General features: G+C 40.5%; 1 protein-coding gene across 2 annotated transcripts in view; it reads left to right on the top strand.

Annotated features, from left to right (window-relative positions):
- Positions 1-25,547, top strand: part of LOC139550241 (SLAM family member 9-like) — a 138,728-nt gene that overhangs the window by 91,083 nt on the left and 22,098 nt on the right. The window contains exons 1-4 of one of the 2 annotated variants that reach the window (XM_071360986.1): positions 20,592-20,729; positions 21,934-22,233; positions 22,384-22,665; positions 22,816-22,932. In XM_071360986.1, the coding sequence (XP_071217087.1) occupies positions 20,675-20,729; positions 21,934-22,233; positions 22,384-22,665; positions 22,816-22,919 (741 nt within the window). In that variant the 5' untranslated portion in view covers positions 20,592-20,674 and the 3' untranslated portion in view covers positions 22,920-22,932. Of the gene's footprint in view, positions 1-20,591; positions 20,730-21,933; positions 22,234-22,383; positions 22,666-22,815; positions 22,933-25,547 lie in introns of those variants that run through there. The other variant, XM_071360987.1, reaches the window with a different exon arrangement.

Genomic DNA, 25,547 nt, shown 5'->3' on the forward strand with positions numbered 1-25,547 from the left:
CTTAAAACAAGTCAAAATGAGGCTCAGTAGTGTGTGTGGCCTCCACGTGCCTGTATGACCTCCCTTCAACGCCTGGGCATGCTCCTGATGAGGTGGCGGATGGTCTCCTGAGGGATCTCCTCCCAGACCTGGACTAAAGCATCCGCCAACTCCTGGACAGTCTGTGGTGCAACGTGGCGTTGGTGGATGGAGCGAGACATGATGTCCCAGATGTACTCAATTGGATTCAGGTCTGGGGAACGGGCGGGCCAGTCCATAGCATCAATGCCTTCCTCTTGCAGGAACTGCTGACACACTCCAGCCACATGAGGTCTAGCATTGCCTTGCATTAGGAGAAACCCAGGGCCAACCGCACCAGCATATGGTCTCACAAGGGGTCTGAGGATCTCATCTCGGTACCTAATGGCAGTCAGGCTACCTCTGGCGAGCACATGGAGGGCTGTGCGGCCCCCCAAAGAAATGCCACCCCACACCATGACTGACCCACCGCCAAACCGGTCATGCTGGAGGATGTTGCAGGCAGCAGAACGTTCTCCACGGCGTCTCCAGACTCTGTCACGTCTGTCACATGTGCTCAGTGTGAACCTGCTTTCATCTGTGAAGAGCACAGGGCGCCAGTGGCGAATTTGCCAATCTTGGTGTTCCCTGGCAAATGCCCACTGGAGTGCAATGCCCACGGACTTGAGAAGCTGCAATGATTATTGTATTTTTTTGTTTAAATTGAAAACATGGCTCAACGACAGTTGATGATGTTGTTGTTGTTGTTGCTGTTAGAATTATATATTATTGGATGTAATGTATTTGTATTTTGTATTGTTTTAGTGAGTATTTGTATAGTAGCTGTGTAAAGGTCCTTACCTTCCCAGGGACTACGGGTGCAAATTAGCTTTTGGCTAACCCCGATACATTTACATGGATGCTGAACTATTATAATATTGATGTTGATTAACCTCTTTGGGCTGGGGGGCAGTATTGAGTAGCTTGGATGAATAAGGTGCCCAGAGTAAACTGCCTGCTACTCAGGCCCAGAAGCTAAGATGTGCATAGTATCAGTAGATTTGGATAGAAAACACTCTGAAGTTTCTAAAACTGTTTGAATGATGTCTGTGAGTATAACAGAACTCATATGGCAGGCAAAAACCTGAGAAGAAATGCAACCAGGATGTGGGAAATCTGAAGTTTGTAGATTTTCAAGTAAATGCCTATCCAAGATACACTGTAAATTTGGTCCGATTGCACATTGTTTCAGGCTTCTACTATGAAGGGGGAGCGAATAAGAGCTGTTTGACTAAGGGGTCTTGCAAAATGCCATGAGCTAAGTCACGCACACGGCCGTGAGAGCGAGCTGCGTTCCCTTTCATTTCTAAAGACAAAGGAATTATCCGTTTAGAATATTATTGAAGATTTATGATAAAAACATCCTAAAGATTGATTCTGTACATCATTTGACATGTTTCTACGAACTGTAATGGAACTGTTTTAACTTTTTGTCTGGACTAAGTGCCTGAGCCTTGTGAATTTGGATTTGTGAACTAAACGCGCGAACAAAAGGGAGGTATTTGGACATAAATTAAGGACTTTATCGAACAAAAATGTTTTTATTATGGAACTGGGATTCCTGGGAGTGCATTCCGATGAAGATCATCAAAGGTAAGTAAATATTTATAATGCTATTTCTGACTTCTGTTGACTCCACAACATGGCGGGTATCTGTACGGCTTGTTTTGGTTCCTGAGCGCTGTACTCAGATTATTCCATGGTGTGCTTTCGCTGTAAAGCTTTTTTGAAATCTGACACAGCGGTTGCATTAAGGTGAGGTATATCTTTAATTCTGTGCATAACACTTGTATCTTTTATCAACGTTTATGATGAGTATTTCTGTAAATTGATGTGGCTCTCTGCAAATTCGCTGGATGTTTTCAAGGCACAACATTACTGAACATAACGCGCCAATGTAAACTGAGATTTTTTTATATAAATATGAACTTTATCGAACAAAACATATATGTATTGTGTAACATGAAGTCCTATGAGTGCCATCTGATGAAGATCATCAAAGGTTAGTGAATCATTTTATCTCTTTCTGCTTTTTGTGACTCCTCTCTTTGGCTGGAAAATGGCTGTATGTTTTTTTGTGACTAGGCTCTGACCTAACATAATCATATGGTGTGCTTTAAAGCCTTTTTGAAATCGAACATGATGGGTAGATTAACACAAAGTTAAGCTTTATTTTGGTGTATTGCACTTGTATGAAAGTTAAATATTTCAAAAAAATATTTTTTAATTTCGCTCTCTGCCTTTTCAGCGGATGTTGTCGAGGGGTTCCGCGACCTAGTTTTAAGGATCGGACCCTTTTTTTTCAATTTCCGCCAAAAACGACATACCCAAATCTATGATATGCATATTCTTGATACCATTTGAAACACTCTGAAGTTTGTGGAAATGTGAAATTAATGTAGGAGAATATAACACATTAGATCTGCTAAAAGATAATACAAAGGAAAAAACATGTGTTATCAATTCTTTGAAATGCAAGAGAAAGGCCATTATATGACTTTGGAGTCGAGGCGCAATTTTAGATTTTGGCAACTAGATGGCAGCAGTGTATGCGCAAAGTTTATACTAATCCAATGAACCATTGCATTACTGTTCAAAATGTTGTATCAAGTCTGCTTCCTGTTTACAAACAAAAGCTCAAACAAGAAGTAGGAGTGACACCCCCAATACGAAAGTGTTCTGATGAAGCAGATGCAAGGCCACACGGCTCTTTTGCTATTACAGACTGGGATATGTTCCGGCATTGATCTGAAAGCATTGAGGAGTTTACCACATCAGTCATAGGCTTCATCAGTAAGTGCATAGACGACGTGGATTAACCGATAGATGACGTGGATTAACCGGTGGATTATTGAATGAAGCGCACCAGCTAAACTGAGTTTTTGGGGATATGAAGAAGGACTTTATCGAACAAAAGGACCATTTGTGATGTAGCTGGGACCTTTTGGAGTGCCAACAAAAGAAGATCTTCAAAGGTAAGGCATTTATTTTATCGCTATTTATGACTTTCGTGGCGCACCTGCCTTGTTGAATTTTTTTTTAAATGCTTTTGTGTGCGGGGAGCTGTCCTCAGATAATCGCATGGTGTGCTTTCGCCGTAAAGCCTTTTTGAAATCTGACACAGCTGCTGGATTAACAAGAAGTTAAGCTTTTTTCTGATGTATGACACTTGTATTTTCATGAATGTTAAATATGACTATTTCTGTCATTTGAATTTCGCACTCTGCAATTTCACCGGATGTTGTCGAGGTGGGTCGCTAGCGAAACGCCTGCGCCAGAAGGTTATAGCAACTTGGACCCTTTCCTATTTTGCAGAACTTAGTCAGAAACATGCGTGCTCTGCTCCCGTTGTCAACTTCTGTCTGCAATTGCATTAACCTTTCTCGCCCCGGGGTTCCGCTAGCGGAACACCCACAACATTCCGTCGCGAAATTCAAAAATATTTTTTAGAAATATTTAACTTCCACACATTAACAAGTCCAAATACAGCAAATGAAAGATAAACATCTTGTGAATCCAGCCAACATGTCCGATTTTTTTATGTTTTACAGCGAAAACACAATATATATTTATGTTAGCTCACCACAATAGCCAAACACACAACGCCATGTTTTCACCGCAAACATAGCTTTCACAAAACCCACAAATAGAGATAAAATTAATCACTAACCTTTGAACAACTTCATCAGATGACAGTCTTATAACATCATGTTATACAATACATTTATGTTTTGTTCGGAAATGTGCATATTTATAGGTATAAATCGTAGTTTTACATTGCCGCCACCGTCACAAATAGCACCAAAACAGCCAGAATAATTACAGAGAGCAACGTGAAATACATAAATACTCATCATAAAACATTTATGAAAAATACATGTTGTACAGCAAATGAAAGATAAACATCTTGTGAATCCAGCCAATATTTCCGATTTTTTAAGTGTTTTACAGCGAAAACACAATATATATTTATGTTAGCTCACCACAATAGCCAAACACACAACGCCATTTATTCACCGCTAACATAGCTTTCACAAAACCCACAAATAGAGATAAAATGAATCACTAACCTTTGAACAACTTCATCAGATGACAGTCTTATAACATCATGTTATACAATACATTTATGTTTTGTTCGAAAATGTGCATATTTATAGCTACAAATCGTGGTTTTACATTGTGAATACGGCGCCATAATGCACCAAATTGTTCGGAGATATTTTGGACAGTCACGTAATCTAACCAAAAAACTCATCATAAACTTTGCTAAAAAATACATGTTGTACAGCAAATGAAAGATACACTGGTTCTTAATGCAACCGCTGTGTTAGATTTAAAAAATAACTTTAGTACAGACAGCGCCCAGCCATTCTCCGCCATGTTGGAGCCAACATATTCCACAAAAATACGAAATAACATCATAAATATTCCCTTACCTTTGATGATCTTCCATCAGAATGTAGTGCAAGGAGTCCTAGTTCCACAAAAAATCGTTGTTTTGTTTTAGAATGTCCATTTCTTCTGTCGAATTAGCAACTTTGGCTAGCATTGTGGAGAGCACATGTCCATCAACTCTTGGCGCATGGAATGAAAAATTCCAAAAGTCACAATAAACGTTGAATAAACTGGTCAAACTCAGTTGAAAATCCATATTATGATGTTTTTCTCATATGTATCCAATAACGTCGAAGACGGAGCATTTCGTTGTGTATACCTAATGCATTTCAGAAAACAATGTGGTGTTCCCTGGTGCGCAGCTGAATACTGCCAATAGGGCGGACCTGTCACTCCAAAAGCTCTCATTCGGTCTCACATCAAGCTAGACACCCCATTCAACATTCTACTGCCTGTTGACATCTAGTGGAAGGCGTATGAAGTGCATACAGATCCATAAATAAAAGGCAATTGAATAGGCAAGGCCTTACACAGAGCCCCATTTTCAGAATTTTCACTTCCTGTTTGGAAGTTTGCTGCCAAATGAGTTCTGTTTTACTCACAGATATAATTCAAACAGTTTTAGAAACTTCAGAGTGTTTTCTATCCAATAGTAATAATAATATGCATATCGTATGATATAGAACAGAGTATGAGGCCGTTCAATTTGGGCACGATTTTTTCCCAAAGTGAAAACAGCGCCCCCTATTCACTAAGAGGTTAATAAAGGTTTTTGATTGATTTACTTAAAGATATTTCCTGATTGCTGATTTCACCAATAAGCCAATGATTGACAAGGAACAAGGAACCTACCCCAACATTTGGCGAGCTTACCAAGAGTGAGTGTCCACCCCGGTTGGAGGAGATTCAACACCATGGTGCCAGAGCTCCAAATTAAAGGTAAGGTAAGCAGACACCTGTTTAATCTAAGTCTGTAATTAATTGACATTCACTGGTGGGGTTTCCCTCTAACAAGTAAGTGGCACCTCACTCTGTCACGTTCCTGACCTGTTTTCTGTTAGTTTTGTATGTGTTAGCTGGTCAGGACGTGAGTTTGGGTGGGCAGTCTATGTTTTCTGTTTCTATGTTGGTGTAATGGGTACCTGATATGGTTCTCAATTAGAGGCAGGTGGTTTTCATCTCCTCTGATTGAGAATCATATTACCTTTTGTCAATAGGGGGTGCTATTAGCACTTCTTCTTTTTTTTCCTCTCCAAATTAAACTGCCTCGTTCTCAATTCTTGCTCGTACAAGAATTGACGATAGAAAACCCTCTCTAGATTCTATAAACGTTGGAATTATGTCTCTGAGTGGAACAGAACTCATTCTACAGCACTTTTCCTGACAGGGAGTGAGATTTCAGAAATCTTGGCCTCTGGTCCCAGGTCAGTTTTAATGTCCCTGTGAATGCTATGAGGATACAAACACTGCCTACTCCTTCCTCTAGATGTCAGTAAGTGGTGACAATTTGAATGGAGTAGATTGCGCAATCAGGGCCTGTATAAAACACAAAAGAACAGATGGCGCCATCTTTTGGACCCTGCGCCCGACGCACAATGGATGTCGGACTGGCCTCTTTCCAAGCCTTGGTTTAGCAAGGAATATATCGCCGGTCATGTTTTTACTCGTTATAGGTGTTAAAAACATCATAAGGTAGTTAATTTAAACCGTTTTATAGCAATTTATATCCGTTTAGTGCGATTTTGAGGCATTTATTTGTGACGTCCTCCCATGAGCTGGGCACTTTTCCTGTACATACCGAACGTTAGTGGCTATTTCGACGGGACAAGAGGACATCTTTCGACCAAAAGACGATTAGACCGGAGAAAGGATACATTGCCCAAGAATCTGATGGAAGAACAGCTCAAAGTAAGAACTATTTATGATGATAAATCGCTGTTCTGTTGAAAAATGTTAAACGCATAAATCGCCACTTTGTTTTGTGTAGCTTCGCTTTGGCGGACCCGGTATTGCACAGTAAGGATAATTTTAGAAATGTAAATCAGCGATTGCATTAAGAACTAATTTGTCTTTCGATTCCTGTCAACCCTGTATTTTTTAGTCAAGTTTATGATTAGTTATAGATTAGACTAGATCACTCTCAAAGATGGCGCACGACATTTTCAGGACAGTTTTGCTACTATTCTCATTGTATAACCACAGTTTTTTGTGGCTAAATATGCACATTTTCGAACAAACTCTATATGTATGTTGTAATATGATGTTACAGGAGTGTCATCGGAAGAATTCTGAGAAGGTTAGTGAAAAAATTCATATATTTTGGTGATGATAACGTTATAGCTCCCTTTGCCTTGAATTCATGCTGGGGTAACGTTTGCACATGTGGTATGCTAATATAACGATTTATTGTGTTTTCGCTGTAAAACGCTTAGAAAATCTGAAATATTGTCTGAATTCACAAGATCTGTGTCTTTCCATTGCTATGCTTTGTCTATTTTTATGAAATGTTTTATGATGAGTAAATTGGTAATACACGTTGCTCTCTGTAGTAATTCTAGTCGCTTTGGGGAGATTTGTGATGGTGGCTGCAATGGCAAACTATGATTTATACCTGAAATATGCACATTTTTCTAACAAAACCTATGCTATACAATAAATATGTTATCAGACTGTCATCTGATGAGGTTTTTTCTTGGTTAGTGGCTATTTATTTCTTTATTTGGTCGAATTGGTGATAGCTAGTGATGGAGTGGAAAAATAGTGGAGTAAAAAAAATGGTGTTTTTTGCTAACGTGGTTAGCTAATAGATTTACATATTGTGTCTTCCCTGTAAAACATTTTAAAAATCAGAAATGGTGGCTAGATTCACAAGAAGTGTATCTTTCATCTGGTGTCTTGGACTTGTGATTTAATGATATTTAGATGCTACAATTTACTTGTGACGCTATGCTAGCTATGCTAGTCAGTGGGGGGTGGGGGTGGGGGGTGCTCCCGGATCCGGGTTTGGGAGGAACTAGAAGTTAGTAGGTGGTGTCACATTGTTTGTTGGTGGGTGGTTGTCTCCTGTGTCAGTGTCTGTCTATGTTGCACCATACTGGACTGTTTCGGTTTGTTTGTTCATTTTGTTCGTTCGGTTTTTATGTAGTCATTTCCCTGTTCGTGCGTTCTTCGTGTTACATGTAAGTTCTTACGTCCAGGTCTGTCTACATCGTTTGTTGTTTTGTTAGTTATATCAAGTATAGTTCGTTTTCGTCTTCGTCTGTTTTGTTTAATAAATGATCATGTCTTATCACAACGCTGCGCCTTGGTTCAATCCATGCTCCTCCTCTTCGGATGAAGAGGAAGAGGAATACCGTTACACACTCACTCTAAAATATATATATACACTTTGAATATGACATAGCCATATTCTAGATTGGAGAAATTACATAACGGGCTATTGATGAAATGCATGATGTCAATATATGATGAATGAAATGAATGGTTTTAATTGAATTTTTTTGGGGTGGTAACGCGGAGACCATTACTGAATTCTAGTTATTTTGGTTTTGGAGAGATGGTTCAGTGATAATAATCATCTATTTTATTTCGGGTGGTAATGCGGAGACCATTACTGAATACTAGTTATTTTATTTTGTAGAGGTGGTTCAGTGATAATAATCATCTATTTTTTATTTTGTAGAGGTAATTCAGCAATAATTACCCAATACTAGATATTTTGGTTTTGAAGAGGTGGTTTATTTTATTTTAATTCGGGTAGTAATGCATCGACCATTACTGAATCCTAGTTAGTTTTGAAGAGGTGATTTATCGTTAATTATCTATTTTTATTTCGGGTAGTAATGCAGCGACCATTACTGAATCCTAGTTAGTTTTGAAGAGGTGATTTATCGTTAATCATCTATTTTTATTTTGGGTAGTAATGCAGCGACCATTACTAGTTATTTTTTGTTTTTGCAGAGGTAATTCAGAGACAATTACCCAGGCCACCTTTACCTATGGGGAGGGTGGTTTATTTTATTTTATTTTTGTAGAGGTAATTCTGTGTCAAATTTACCCAGGGAATGAGTTGAGTTGTTTATGAATAGTGGTAATTCTATGTGAAATTTACCCAGTGAATGAGTTGAGTTGTTTCTGAATAGTGTCACGCTCGTCGTCCTCCTCATCTGAGGAGGAGAAGTTTGAAGGATCGGAGGACCAATATGCAGCGTGGTAAGTGTTCATCGTGATATTTATTAACACAGAGAACACTTAACGAAACTATACAAAAATAACAAACAACGAACGTGAAGCTAATGAATAATAGTGCTGACACAAAAACACTACACATAGACAATCACCCACAACCCACAATGACAAAACAGGCTACCTAAATATGGTTCCCAATCAGAAACAACGACTAACACCTGCCTCTGATTGAGAACCATTTCAGGCCAAACACAGAAACAGACAAACTAGACATACAACATAGAATGCCCACTCAGATCACACCCTGACCAAACAAAACATAGAAACATACAAAGCAAACTATGGTCAGGGCGTGACACATAGTGGTAATTCTGTGTGAAATTTACCCAGTGAATGAGTTGAGTTGTTTATGAATAGTGGTAATTCTATGTGAAATTTACCCAGTGAATGAGTTGAGTTGTTTATGAATAGTGCGTTGTATGTTTCATTCTTTTTTTGTCTGTAGATTATGGCTTATTGGGTAATGGCCCAATGGTGGAATAAAAAGTTAGGAGTAGGACAGAAGTTATTTGAATAAAAGGTTGAATATATTTGTTAGTGACACTTTCCTACCATAGGAAATGTACAACCCATAGTATACCAGTAAAATTATTACAAGGAAGTTCTGTAGAGATTTTCATAGAAAATTACTTTGTGATGCTATCACCAAGGGGCACTGGTGTATAACATATTACTGTTACTCTACACCCTTAAGATATAATATTTGGAATTGAAGCCTATCATGTGGTTGTCTCTGTGAGACCCGTGTGTGAAATATATTTGAGTTTAGTATAACCATTTACAATAGCCTGGATTAAGTGACAGTAGAATTAGGATTAAAGTATCACCCACTGTTGTTTAACTTCTTATGGCTGGGGGGCAGTATTGAGTAGCTTGGATGAATAAGGTGCCCAGAGTAAACTGCCTGCTACTCAGGCCAAGAAGAGAAGATATGCATATTATTAGTAGATTTGGATAGAACACACTCTGAAGTTTCTACAACTGTTTGAATGATGTCTGTGAGTATAACAGAACTCATATGGCAGGCAAAAACCTGAGAAAAATCCAACCAGGAAGTGGGAAATCTGAGGTTTGTAGGTTTTCAACTCTTTGCCTATCCAAGATACAGTGTAAATTTGGTCCGATTGCACTTCTTAAGGCTTCCACTAGATGTCAACAGTCTTTAGAACCTTGTTTGAGGCTTCTTCTACTGTGAAGCGGGAGAGAAAGAGAGCTGTTTGAGCCAGTCTGGCAGAGTGGCATGTGCTGATCACGCGTGCGCCCGTGAGTGCGACCTGCGTTCCATTGCATTTCTAAAGACAAAGTAATTCTCCGGTTGGAACATTATTGAAGATTTATGTTAAAAACATCCTAAAGAATAATTCTATACATCGTTTGACATGTTTCTACGGACTGTAACGGAACTTTTTGACTTTGATCGCGCCTCATGAATTTGGATTTTCGATTTGTGAACTAAACGCGCGAACAACAAGGAGGTATTTGGACATAAATTAAGGACTTTATCGAACAAAACAAAAATTTATTGTGGAACTGGGATTCCTGGGAGTGCATTCTGATGAAGATCATCAAAGGTAAGTGAATATTTATAATGCCATTTCTGACTTCTGTTGACTCCACGACATGGCGGGTATCTGTATGGTTTGATTTGATGCCTGAGCGCTGTACTCAGATTATTGCATGGTGTGCTTTCTCCGTAAAGTTCTTTTGAAATCTGACACAGCGGTTGCATTAACCTTTCTAGGACACCCCTCGACAACATTCCGCTGAAAAGGCAGCGCAGGAAATTCAAAAATATTTGTTTTAAATATGTAACTTTCACATATTAACAAGTCCAATACAGCAAATGAAAGATAAACATCTTGTTAACTTCTCTAGGGTAGGTGAGACGCTAACGTCCCACCAGGCCAACATCCGGTGAAGCTGCAGAGAGCTAACATTTTAAATACACCATTCGTTGTATTAAACATTCTTGTAAATACATGTATCTTACATCATTTAAAAGATGAACGTCTTATTAATCCAGCCGCTGTGTCAGATTTCAAAAAGGTTTACTGCAAAAAGCAAACATGCGATTTTCTGAGGACGGCGCCCCACACACACAAGTATTACTAGCATTTTCCAAACAAGCATTAGCGTCACGAAAGTCAGAAATAACAATAAAATAAATCGCTTACCATTGAAGATCTTCCTCTGGTGGCAATGCCAAGTGTCCTAACTACACAGTGAATGTTCGTTTTGTTTGATAAAATCCATTTTTATAGCCTAACACGAAACATTTGTAAACCGGTTGTGTCGTGATTTCTGTCTCATTCAACTTTGGACGAAGCGTTCGTGGTAATTACACACACTAAACAAACGTTTATCCAGTCATGGTTGGTTTCATTGCAATCCTCTGGTTGTTACTAACACAACCATACATGATGGCTCTTTTCCCGGGACGTATTGACCGAAACAAACCGATTTGAAGACACCAATCAATGACCTCATTGCGCACCAATGGTAGGACCGGTCTATCGTTGATTGACTGTATTTTGGCCCAATGACCACTGATCATCTTGAAATCTAGCTTGGAAGATAGCCAATGAGCTGAGGTAAACGGAAATATGTAATGTTTATACGTTTGAAGACCAGCCTTTGTCGTAAACTCTGGCGTAAAAGAGGTTCATTCGCCATTGCAAATCCTACTTGACGGAGCCACGAGTGTTACACATAGCAGTACATATTCAATAGCATTTTCAACAAGTTTATATATTTAAATTATGGCGAATAAATCAGGAAAAGCTAAAACAAAGTCTAGAGTCTGTGAACACCCCAACCAGTGGTGTTCACCTGCCCAGATTCATCTCTGCAGGCATGAATGTGCCTCAGGGCAAAAAGGGCACAGTAGGAAGACGTCGTTGTGCGCTTTGTCACAGGAAATGCCCCATCACCTGCACCACCTGTTCAGTAAGCCTCTGCTTTACAGCAGAAAGAGACTGCTATGGGCCATGGCACCAGCAGCACAATATTGTGTAGAGGACTGAGGGTCTTCACAATATTGTAAATAGAAAATGTGTAAATACATTTACATTACATTTACATTTAAGTCATTTAGCAGACGCTCTTATCCAGATCGACTTACAAATAGTTACCCTTGTTATTTGTTTGTTTATTATTATTTATTTATTTTCCTTTTTTTTCATATATGTATATTTATTTTTGGGGGGGTGTGTTAGAATAGCATTTATGTATTTTGTTTAATGTTCTTTCCTTCAAAATGTATCACTGTACCAATTCGGCCACTTGGGTACATTTGGGTACATTTGTGTGGGACACCTGGGTGACTTCATGCTCAATGTCATGTAGCTCGCTCATTTTTGAAGTCTGTCTAAAACTTTGCTCAGCTATTGTTGCCATCTTATGCTCTTCATTCAAATCATCCACAGCATCCTATCTGTATGTTTGGCTGTTCTTGGTCATTTGAAAGATGTTGCAGCAACAATAAAAAACAGAAAACGTATGTTTAATTCCTTGTATTTTATTCTACCAGCTCTATTGTGTTATATTCTCCTACATTCAATTCACATTTCCACATAATTCAGAGTGTTTCCTTTCAAATGATACCAAGAATATGCATATCCTTGCTTCTGAGCCTGAGCTACAGGCAGTTAGATTAGGGTATGTCTTTAGGCGGAAATTGAGAAGAAGGGGGGGTGCCCCAAAAAAGTTAATCTACCCATTGTGTCCGTTTTAAAAAATGCTTTACAGCGAAAACACAACATATGATTATGTAAGATTACCGCCAAGTCCAAAAAACACACAGCCATTTTCCCAGCCAAAGATAGGAGTCACAAAAAGCAGAAATAGAGATAAAATTAATTACTAACCTTTGATGATCTTCATCAGATGACACTCATAGGACATCATGTTACACAATACATGTATGTTTTGTTCAATAATGTGCATATTTATATCCAAAAATCTCAGTTTACATTAGCGCCATGTTCAGAAATGCCTCCAAAATATCCGGAGAAATTGCAGAGAGCCACATCAAATAACAGAAATACTCATCATAAACTTTGATGAAAGATACATGTTTTACATAGAATTAAAGATACACTTGTTCTTAATGCAACCGCTGTGTCAGATTTCAAAAGAAATTTCGGAAAAAGCAAACCATGCAATAATCTGAGACGGCGCTCAGATAGAAACAACATTTCTCCACCATGTTGGAGTCAACAGAAATACGAAATTACATCATAAATATTCCCTTACCAGCCAGCCAGCCAGGTAGAAAAAAAAAAGAAAAAAGACGGACATCAGAGTTTTTTTCAGTACACCAAAACGCAAAGTAAGAACCCTAGTAGCCTAATATCTCAAAGACTAGTTCATAAAATGTTCATAAGAAAGAAGTGAAATGCTAATGTAAATGTTTCACAATGATGTCATTAGGCAGAGCAGGCAACAGATGGCACACAGACAGCAGAGTTGGGGACAGATATGCAGGGACAGACTGGCAGAGACAGGGAGTCTCAGGTAAGTTTGTTGAGTCTTTGTTTGGCAACATTATGAAAGGTTCTACCCCCACTCTCAACTTAAACTGGTGACTGAACTAAGATTTCTTTAAGGCAATGGTATTGCTGTTGTGATTAATTGTGTAGTTTTGGGTACCGGTAGTTAGGAGTACGGCAAACACCTTCTTTATTTTCTAGGAGACAGACTGTGAGTCAGTGAGGGTGGTGAAAGGGAAAGGCAGGACCAGGTTTCACCATTGTTGCCAGCAGCACCAGTATAGGGGACAGTGGCCCAGCATTGTCCAGTTACCTCAGTGATGGCACAAAACTATATCAGCCACATCCACAATTTATAGAACCGCAAACTCTTGCCAACAGAGTGTTGACGTTTCAAGAGAGATGGTTTCGCGATTTCCCCTGGCTACATTATAATCCATCAATAAAAGGAGTGTTGTGTTTTCACTGTTGCAAAGGGTTTTCAAGCCAGCCATCTTTTGGACAAAGAGCAGATGCTGCCTTCATTAGTGCAGGATTTAGGAACTGGAGAAAAGCCATTGAAAAATTCACAGCACATCAAAACTGCCACTTTTTAACTGTAACAGCACACCAGCTAAATCCAATCAGTGTCCAGTTATCCAGCATGTGGGGTAAACAGCAGGAGGATGCAAGGCATTGCTTGATGAAAATTGTTAGTTCGGTGCGGCATGTAGTAAGACAGGGACAAGCCTTTAGAGGCCACACGGATGACAGTGGGAATTTATACCAGCTTTTGAAACGTAGGGCAGAAGAGGATGATCCCATTTTACTGAAGTGGTTAATAGAGCGTACCACAATGTACACAGGCCCCTAATCACAGAATGAAATTCTGAACATCATGGCCAATACAGTCATTCGAGGCATTGCAGCTGAGATTAGGTCTCTTCCGATTGTACAATTTTCAGTAATTGTTGATGGTACTCAAGATGTCTCTGGTGCTGAACAGGAGTGTCTGTCTGCGTTACGTTGACCATGGCCTTGTCCCTCACGAGGAGTTTATTGGGCTATACAGGGTGTCGGAGACAACAGGCGAGGGAATTGTGAAAGTGTTGTTGAGGCTCAATTTGCCCATGTCTGGCTTACGTGGGCAGAGTTACGATGGTGCCTCAAACATGGCAGGAAAATACACAGGTGCACAGGCAATTGTGAGGAGGCAGCAGCCATTAGCTTTCTATGTGCATTGTGGAGCACACTGTGTAAATCTGATTAAACAGGCTGGCTGCTCAGCCTCCCCACTGATCCGGGATTCCCTTTCTTGGTCCATCAGTTAGGTGTCCTCTATGGCCAGTCAGGAAAGTTTAAGAGCATGTTTGAATCAATTGTCACGCCCAAAGATACAAATCTGACCACCCTGAAACCCCTATGTCCAACAAGGTGGACTGTGCGGAATACTGCTATTAGAGCTGTGCTAGGGCAGTATGAGCGGGTACTAAGCAGCCTAGAGGAGATGGCAAAAACTGCATCCAAGACAGCTTCAACTGCCAGTGGCTTATTCGAGCACTTCAGCAAAGGCAAGACTGTGTTGGGCCTCACACTTGCCTCTGCTGTTCTTGGAGAGCTTGAATGTCTAAACATTTCACTGCAGAAGAAAACTCAGACTGTCTCTGGTATGCAGGCTGCAGTCGAGTGTGTGCGGTCATCTCTTAGGGGCACGAGAAATGACAAAAGCTACCTTTGACTGTATGAGAAAGCAACAACATTGATTGACTCTATTGAATCCATTGAGACGCACTCAAGAAGATTTGCTGGCAAAGCAGTGGATCACTATAGGGCAGAATTTCTTTAAGTGTTGGATGGTGTGGAGGTTCAGTTTGGCGACCGTTTTGACCAGGACAGTCTAAACGTCCTGCAAAAGTTGGAAAGAGCGCTTCTCACGGGGGAGTTGGATGAGTCTCTAGATCAGTACCCAGAACTGAACATAGATTCTCTTTCAGTGCAGATCCCTCTCTCTCACAACAAATACCCCTGTAGCAGCAGTGGAGAGGCAGCAGAGGTCCTCAGGAGGCTTCCGGTGGAGGTGCAGGGGTTGGTTGACCAAGTTGAGGTGCTGATCAGAATTTTGTTTGTGGTGCCAGTGTGTTCATGTGAGGCTGAGAGGAGTTTCAGTGCACTCCGCAGTTTAAAGACTTGGCTACGGGCTAGCATGGGCCAAGAGAGACTGAACGGCGTAGTTGTCTGTAATGTACATAAAGACAGGCTGGACAGTCTCAAGAGGGAAAATATCTGCCATTAATTTGTTGGATCCATTGAAACCCGCAAACATATGTTTGGTTATTTTGTTCAGTAGTGTGTATAGCAGTGGTTCTCAACCTTTTTTGGGGTACTGGAACCCATGCATATTGTTGAGGCAAGGCAGGCAAGGTTTCGAGCGGTCCTCAGGGACCTCCACCCCCTCTATATTATATGTAAAGTTACTGGAAACCTTGTGGTACTGAATACGTTCATTACACTTTTTTATTTCACGGACCCCTTGCAATTACACCAGGGACCCCTAGGGTCTGAGTACAGCGCTCAGATAACAAAACAAGCCAAACAGATATCCGCCATGTTGTGTAGTCAACAGAAGTCAGAAATGGCATTATAAATATTCACTTACCTTTGATGATCTTCATCAGAATGCACTCCCAGGAATCCTAGTTCCACAATAAATGTTTGTTTTGTTCGATAATGTCCATTATTTATGTCCAAGTAGCTATTTTTGTCGGCATGTTTAGTACACATATCCAAACGCTCGCGCAGGTCCAGGCGAAATTCGGACGAAAACTTAAAAAAGTTATATTACAGGTCGAATAAACTTGTCAAACTAAGTAGAGAATCAATCTTTAGGATGTTGTTATCATAAATATTCAATAACGTTCCAACCGGAAAATTCCTTTGTGTCTATAGAAGTAATGGAACGCAAGTCGATATCATGTGGAATGCGCTTGACCAGAACCTGGCACTCTGCCAGACCACTGACTCAAACAGCTCCCATCCGGCCCCACATCACAGTAGAAGCTTAATTCAACGTTCTACAGACTGTTGACATCTAGTGGAAGGCGTAGGAAGTGCAAACAGATCCATATCCCACTGGGATTTCAATAGGCGAGGAGTTGAAAATTGACCAGCCTCAGATTTCCCACTTCCTGGTTGAATCTTTTCTCAGGTTTTTGCCTGCCATATGAGTTCTGTTATACTCACAGACATCATTCAAACAGTTTTAGAAACTTCAGAGTGTTTTATATCCACTAGTAATAATAATATGCATATATTAGCATCTGGGACAGAGTAGGAGGCAGTTCACTCTGGGCACGCTATTCATCCAAATTGAAAATGCTGCCCCCTATCCCTAAAAAGTTAAGTTAGAAATATTGTTCCAGTATTCACTTTTGAACGTGTTAGTTTCGGCAGTAAAAGCCTGTTTTCAAAGATAGTCCTTTTGTTCATACTGGAGGGGGAGAAAGAGCCCCCTTCTCCTGTAATTTACAACAGGATGTGAATTGTCAAACTGGCCCAGTTTCCTCCTCCATCCTTCTGTGGGTGAGAGAAGGTCAGGTTATTGTCAACCATTGCCAAGCTGATCTGACCCATTGTGATCCTCACAGAACAGTCATGGCACTCCCCCTCTGGTGGGTTCAATCTTGGAAGGATGACCACGGGATGTCCTGGTTTGTGGATCATCGTTATAAGTGCTCATGGCCAGACCCAGATTGCAGACACGGGAGGCAGATGGTTTGAGTGTTTGATATGTATTAGATCCAAAAGGGGTAGGCAGGAGAATAGTCGTGGACAGGCACAAGGTCAAAACCAGATCAGAGTCCAGGAGGTACAGCGTGGCAGGCAGGCTCAAAGTCAGGGCAGGTAGACTGGTCAGGCAGGCGGGTACAGAGTCCAGAAAACAGGCAAGGGTCAAAACTGGGAGGACTAGCAAAAGAGAGAATAGCAAAAGCAGGAGCACAGGAAAAACACACTAGTTGACTTGAAACAGACAAGACAAACTGGCACAGGGAGACATGAAACACAGGGATAAATACACTGACGCACAACACTCACGAAATACATCATTACATTTCTTCCCCAAATGAACGGCGTTGTGGCACTAACTGGTGGTTGTATGGGGAACTTGTTTGAGGCTCTATCACTTCCTAAGTGTCAAAAATAAAATATATTTTTTATAAAAACACAAACAGAATATATACAAAATATAGTTACCACACCGTAATCATCTAATTGGACTATATTCTATATACGTCCACGGTCTTGGCTAAATGACTCTATCGTGGCATTTTATTAAATGTCATATCTAGGGTGATCCTACTTAGCGCTGTGTTGCTTAGGGCACTATCCTAAGTTGATAACTACATGATAATTCTACAGCTGTAAAGCACTAGCTTCGAACAGTCTACAGGGATGCCCTATGGACCTCTGGGGAGAAACTGGTGATTAATGTAGCTGTAGAGTCATAGGGGCTTCAGAGTAAATTTCCAACTTTACCAAGGCTGGTATTTTGCTCATGCCGTTAAGTGATCCTAGTATAAATCCTCATTAAATGTTCCATTGTACATATGTGTTTATGCTTACACAAGCACACAGGCCAATGGAAAGAAAATCTAAAATGCTGGTAGGCTGCAACCTGTTCAGAATGAGTCTGATTTCATTAGATCATTTCCGTGTCAATGACCGTGTGTCAGTAAGAATCGGTGCTGACTTCAAGCCATATGCCAAGGGGATCTGTAGTGGTTTTACTACAAGTCAATTTGTCTTACACCATTGTAGTGGTAATAGGTATGAAGGAGTTTATTTCATAGCTATGTTTTCCACGGAGCTAACCTCACAACGGAAGTACTCCATAAGCACTGAACCAGTTGTATGAAGTGTGATCATGGTTCATGACTTCTAATAACTTTCCTCCTGAATGGAGGGTTCTATTTATTAGTGGCATGTGTGTCAACCATCAGAAGTGTGTTTTGGAGATTCCCTTCCACGTGTTGCAATCTGAGTGACTATTACCTCAGTCGCTGTTATCAAGGGCAGTTCAACTTGTTAAGTATCTAAGCAGTCCTCCAGGACTGTTTCAAGGTATGGACTCTGAGTTGTGTTTTGTGGTTATATTCCCCACAAAGTCGAGTGAATGTTCACAATGGCGTGATGTGTCATTTGTGTTCATGGTGAAAACAGATCGACTTATCTGAGTTTGATTCGTTTGTTTTTACATGAAGTATTCTGTGTTTATTTCAGAGTCCAGTGCTGAGACCTCTGTGTTTGTGCTGAAGGGACAGGATGTTCACCTGAATGTCCAGACAAATGTGTCATTTGTGTTCATGGTGAAAACAGATCGACTTATCTGAGTTTGATTCGTTTGTGTTTGCATCATATGATGCTGAGATTTGCATCATATGATGCTGAGTATTGCATCATATGATGCTGAGTTTTGCATCATATGATGCTGAGTTTTGCATCATATGATGCTGAGTTTTGTATCATATGATGCTGAGTTTTGTATCATATGATGCTGAGTTTTGCATCATATGATGCTGAGTTTTGCATTATATGATGCTGAGTTTTGTATTATACGATGCTGAGTTTTGCATCATATGATGCTGAGTTTTGTATCATATGATGCTGAGTTTTGCATTATATGATGCTGCGTTTTGTATTATATGATGCTGCGTTTTTTATCATATGATGCTGAGTTTTGCATTATATGATGCTGAGTTTTGTATCATATGATGCTGAGTTTTGCATTATATGATGCTGAGTTTTGTATTATATGATGCTGAGTTTTGTATCATATGATGCTGAGTTTTGTATTATATGATGCTGAGTTTTGTATCATATGATGCTGAGTTTTGCATTATATGACGCTGAGTTTTGTATTATATGATGCTGAGTTTTGTATCATATGATGCTGAGTTTTGCATTATATGATGCTGAGTTTTGTATTATATGATGCTGAGTTTTGCATTATATGATGCTGAGTTTTGTATCATATGATGCTGAGTTTTGCATTATATGATGCTGAGTATTGCATGATATGATGCTGAGTTTTGTATCATATGATGCTGAGTTTTGTATCATATGATGCTGAGTTTTGCATTATATGATGCTGAGTTTTGTATCATATGATGCTGAGTTTTGTATCATACCGGCTGTATTTCTGTATTTTGAAAGTCATATACTTTTATTTATCCTTTATTTCGACAGGGAGTCATGCTGAGACCAAGGTCACGTTCACAGATGAGCACCGAATACACATCATTATACACATTAATATTCACATCAATAAACATCAATATACACATTAATATACATCAATATTCACGTCAATATCCACATCAACATACACATCAATATTCACATCAATAAACACATCAATATTCACATCAATAAACACATCAATATTCACATCAATACATTAATCAATTTATATACATCAATATATGCATCAATATTCACATCAATACACATCAATATTCATCAATATACACCTCAATATTCACATTAATATACATCAATACACACATCAATATACACATCAATATACAGATCAATATACACATCAATATACAGATCAATATACACATCAATACTAGATATCAATATACACATCAATAATACATATCAATATACACATCAATAATACATATCAATATACACATCAATATACACATCAATACACAGAGATTATTCCATAAGTAAGGGAAAAAACCTAAAGCAGATTTACCTAACTCAGTGGAGATCAAAGGGATCTCCAGAGTTCTCCATCTCTGAGATTGGGTCTGGTGTCTTGTACATCTGTAAGTTAACAATAAAGTAAGGTACGGCGGAGGTTTATGCAGGATGGCGGTATAAACTAAAAGAGTGCAATGCATCGACAAACGAGACTTCAGAGAAGGCCACACTAATTTCTGATACAGAATGCAGTGATGTGTACTGAACCTGTCGCCCTTAATAAAAAGTGCAGTGTGCAATGATAAACTGTGTCCAATGACTTCAATACAGTGGCAGCTGCACTCATATAGACAATATCGCCATAATCTATGACCGGTATGAATGTCGACTGAATTATTTGTTTTCTGATAGTTAATGAAACGCATGGCTCCCCTATTTGGGTGTCAGTAATTTGGTAGGGACTGCCCTACCAGAAATGTACATGTTAAAACATTTTGGAACTACTATAATTACGCAATAACAAATCTTATAGTAACACAAGATGATTTGTAACATGATAACAATGCATTATACCCTGTCTTTAATTTCACAAACACCTGAGTTTGAAGTGCATGTTCAGTTCCTACATAAATGTCTAATGTTATCAAGTCATTTCAAATGCCATGGAACTTGTTAGAATGGCAAACAGAATGTGTTAATCTTCCGGTTATGGGTGTAAAAAGCTACTGGAGGAAGAGGAAGTCTAGGCCTATGTGACAATACTTCCTCATTTAGGTTTAGTCATTTATCAAAGTATGGCGACCGTGCGTTTCACCCTCGCTATTCTACTAACTCTCCTCCATCAAGCAGGTGAGATCATTTTCTAAGACATCTGTATACTGATATTTATTACATTGTTTAGACATGTCTGTCAATAATCTGATTAGTAGGTTAGTAAGTAACAGGCAGTATCATTTGTACTGATTACTCTGCTTATAACCAGTCCAACCAATGTACTGGTTGTCTAACCAGTCGAATCAGTGTACTGGTTGTCTAACCAGTCCAACCAATGTACTGGTTGTCTAACCAGTCCAATCAGTGTACTGGTTGTCTAACCAGTCCAATCAGTGTACTGGTTGTCTAACCAGTCCAATCAGTGTACTGGTTGTCTAACCAGTCGAATCAGTGTACTGGTTGTCTAACTAGTCCAATCAGTATACTGGTTGTCTAACTAGTCCAATCAGTATACTGGTTGTCTAACTAGTCCAATCAGTATACTGGTTGTCTAACCAGTCCAATCAGTGGGTGACACAGGAACTCAGAAGAAGTCATATGATCTCCTGAAGTTTTAAGTTATGTGTTGTGATGTGTTGAACTTTATTGACTTTTAAATTGAAAATGTGTAATTAACTTTAAGGCAACAATTTATTTTATTTAATAATTTAAGCTATACACAATTGTAAAACACAAGTAATGAGTAATACAGCAATCTTGGGTGGTGATAGTATACAGTACTGTACTACTGTGAGGAAACGTTCAGTGTCAGTTACAAGAAAGTCAATGACAGGAAACTACGCAACAGCGCCATTTGAAGCATGGAAACTTCTCACTATCTGAAATGCACAGATTAACTTGTTTTCACACATGTCTGTTAGGCAGATTAGTTTGTACTTCCTGGAGTTTTTACTTCATTAAGTTTGCTGAATGGTTTCTGAAACTGAACAGTTGATAGTGTGTATCATATTCTAGTTATTAATGGTAAAAGTACTTCTGTATTACTTGTAACAAAGGTTGTGACTCTGTTGATCTAAAGGCAGCTGATCTTATTAATGGGTTTATCTTTAAGCCATTTAGCAAATAGGGTGTATAGAGAAATTCCAGCCCAAACTACAAAGCCTGCAAATTGGATCATTACAATGTCAGCCAGTTTGGCTATTTCCAAAACCAATCCATTTCCACATATTCCTTTAGGAGGTTGCGTTCCTAAATTCATATATCCTACCGCTGTATTTGTCACATTGTACGATGGGCTTTTCATATTCTTTTTACATGAAGTATTCTGTGTTTATTTCAGAGCCCAGTGCTGAGACCTCTGTGTTTGTGCTGAAGGGACAGGATGTTCACCTGAATGTCCAGACAAATGTTACACTGCAAGATGTTGATGTGCTATTTTGGAAGTTTAATAGTGCAGTCAATGTTGTAAAGTACCCCCCAAAAGCTACCTTTGAAAGGTACAAAGGTAAGGCTGAATTTAGTGAGGGAGACTTCTCTCTGCTACTGAAGAACCTACAGGAAGGAGACAGTGGACTTTATGATGCAGTAGTGAGTGGTGACAATGACAGAAATGTTGCTACATACTTGATACAAGTACAAGGTATGTCTGACAGTTTTTCTATTTTTTCTACAGTGACACAGTTTAATGAAACAAGCTAACATGGTGTACAGGTTAGGCATATTCATTGGTACTCTATCTCATGTACTCAGGTTAATAAACAAACAATAAAGGGATTCTATTTGTTTTCAGAGAGAGTTGAGCCTCCAGTCCTGACAGTGGAATCTAACTCCAACATCAATGCCATCTGTAACGTGACTGTGAAGTGCAGAGTTCAGAACACCTTTCTCACCTCCAGCTGTAACAGCAGCACCTGCTCTCAGGTGGGAGGAGAGAGTAGAGGGGCTGAGACCTCCACTGTCCCCCTGCTCTCTGTCTATGTGGCAGGGGGTTCCATCATCTGTAACCACAGCAACCAAGTCAGCTGGGCCAACGACACCAAGGAGATCAAAACGATTTGTCTATTGAAATTAGGTAAGACAGATGCATAGAAACACCGTGCACGCACACACACACACACACACACACACACACACACACACACACACACTAGGCTAGATTAGATGTTATATGCTACAGTATGTTGACGTTTAGATTTTGATGTCACTGCAATTCCAAAACCAGAGCGGGAGAGAGAGGACCGTAACTACGCTGTCACAGTCGGGATGCCAGGTCCCGTCATCCACGTCATCATCATCTTTGTTGGATGCGCCTTGATTGGTTGGTGAAAGCTAAATAAAGGTAAGCTCACTGTTCTTGCTTATTACAGAAACCGTACAGTTATGAATAAAACTGTTCCCTGAAGTAGGGGAGAAGGTATAGCATACTCAGGGGAGTCAACAATCAATACTATTCACCTGAAGCAAACAGAAATCATGCCCAACGTGCCAATGGATGCCAAGCCCACCCTCGGAAGCCCCACAATTCTGGCATTTCCAAAATTCTTTACCGCACTTTAGTAAGCCCAAACCCCCTGACTGCACAAGGCCAAAATATGTTATACCACATTCTCTCCTTCAGGGAACAGTAGTTATATTCATTACTGTACATTCCCTTTCAGTCGGTCTCTCGGTATAAGACATGCAGACATACAATCAAGCCCCACGCCGGCTCAGAGGGTACCAAACTAGGAGACCCACGGCAGGCCAAGCACACACAGGTTCCAGCCACCTTTTTCCCCTACCTTAATACTTACCTAAGAAGCCTGAATTGTCAGTACCTCATGAGGCCTGAACTGTCAGAGCCCTATATAACAAACCAGAACCTTCTACAACATGGCTATGTATACTGACACGCTGCCACTACAACCCAAGTCCCTAGACCCCATGGTTCCAAGAATAACACTAACTTTGTGAGCCTAAAATGTCAGAACTCGTTCAAGGAACCGCAAATCCAAAACAACAGAACACCAGTCATGACTTGGTAAAACGCACGCGCACTGCATAGCGTCAACCAGTGTCACTGAAACCCACAGGAAACCTACAGTAACCATGAAGGGTGTACTCGCACACTGCCACGGCAGCCCAATGCTCAAACCCACAGGGAATTGTGGCAACCCGGATAAATGCGTACTATGGTCCACCTGACAGGTGTGGTATATCAAGAAGCTGATTAAACAGCATGATCATTACACAGGTGCACCTTGTGCAGGGGACAATAAAAGGTCACTCTAAAATGTGCAGTTTTGTCACACAACACAATGCCACAAATCAAGTTTCAAGTTGAGGAGTGTGCAATTGGGATGCTGACTGCAGGAATGTCCACCAATGTCATTTTAGAGAATTTGTCAGTACGTCCAACCGGTCTCGCAATATGTTTGGCGTCGTGTGGGTGAAAGGTTTGCTGATGTATTTGTATTTATTATGGATCCCCAATAGCTGCTGTCAAGGCAGCTGCTACTCTTCCTGGGTAGTTCTTGTATGCATGTGTCTGTGCCTGTTCTGTTCGTGGGGACTGTGAAGAGACCTCTTGTGGCATGTATTGTGCAGTATGCATGGGTGTCCGAGCTGTGTGCCAGTAGTTTAGACAGACAGCTCGGTGCATTCAACATATCAATACCTCTCATAAATAAAAGTAGTGATGAAGTCAATCTCTCTTCCACTTTCAGCCAGGAGAGATTGACATGCATATTATTGATATTAGCTCTCTGTGTACATCCAAGGGCCAGCCGTGCTGCCCTGTTTTGATCAAATTACATTTTTCCTAAGTCCTTTTTTGTGGCACATGACCACACGACTGAACAGTAGTCAAGGTGCGACAAAACTAGGGCCTGTAGGACCTGCCTTGTTGATAGTGTTGTTAAGAAGGCAGAGCATCGCTTTATTATAGACAGGCTTCTCCCCATCTTAGCTACTAAATCTTAGCTACTAAATGCCTTTTATGCTCGCTTCGAGGCAAGCAACACTGAAGCATGCACAAGAGCACCAGCTGTTCTGGATGACTGTCTGATAACGCTCTCGGTAGCCGATGTGAACAAAACCTTTAAATAGGTCAACATTCACAAAGCCGCTGGGCCAGACGGATTACCAGGACGTGTACTCAAAGCATGTGCGGACCAACTGTCAAGTGTCTTCACTGACATTTTCAACCTCTCCCTGACCGAGTCTGTAACACCTACATGTTTCAAGCAGACCACCATAGTCCCTGTGCCCAAGGAAGCGAAGGAAATCTGCCTAAATGATTACCGCCCCGTGGCACTCATGTTGGTAGCCATGTAGTGCTTTGAAAAGCTGGTCATGGCTCACATCTACAGCATCCTCCTGGACACACTAGACCCACTCCAATTCGCAGACCGCCCCAACAGATCCACAGATGATGCAATCTCAATCGCACTCCACACCGCCCTTTCTCACCTGGACAAAAGGAACACCTATGTGAGAATGCTGTTCATCGACTACAGCTTAGCGTTCAACACCATAGTGCCCAAGAAGCTCATCGCTAAGCTAAGGACTCTGGCACTAAACACTTCCCTCTGCAACTGGATCCTGAACTGCCTGAGGGTCCGCCCTCAGGTGGTAAGAGTAGGCAACAATACATCTGCCACGCTGATCCTTAACACTGTGGCCCCTCAGGGGTGTGTACCTAGTCCCCTCCTGTATTCCCTGTTCACCCACGACTGTGTGTCCAAACATGACTCCAACACCATCATTAAGTTTGCTGACGACAACAGTGGTAGGCCTGATCACCGACAACGATGAGACGGCCTATAGGGAGGAGGTCAGTGAACGGGCAGTGTGGTGCCAGGACAACAACCTCTCCCTCAATGTGAGCAAGACAAAGGAGCTGATCATGGACTATAGGAAAAGGCGGTCCGAACAAGCCCCCATTACCATCGACGGGGCTCTAGTGGAGCGGGT

Source organism: Salvelinus alpinus, chromosome 23 (assembly GCF_045679555.1).
Source record: "Salvelinus alpinus chromosome 23, SLU_Salpinus.1, whole genome shotgun sequence".
Lineage (NCBI taxonomy): Eukaryota > Metazoa > Chordata > Actinopteri > Salmoniformes > Salmonidae > Salvelinus > Salvelinus alpinus.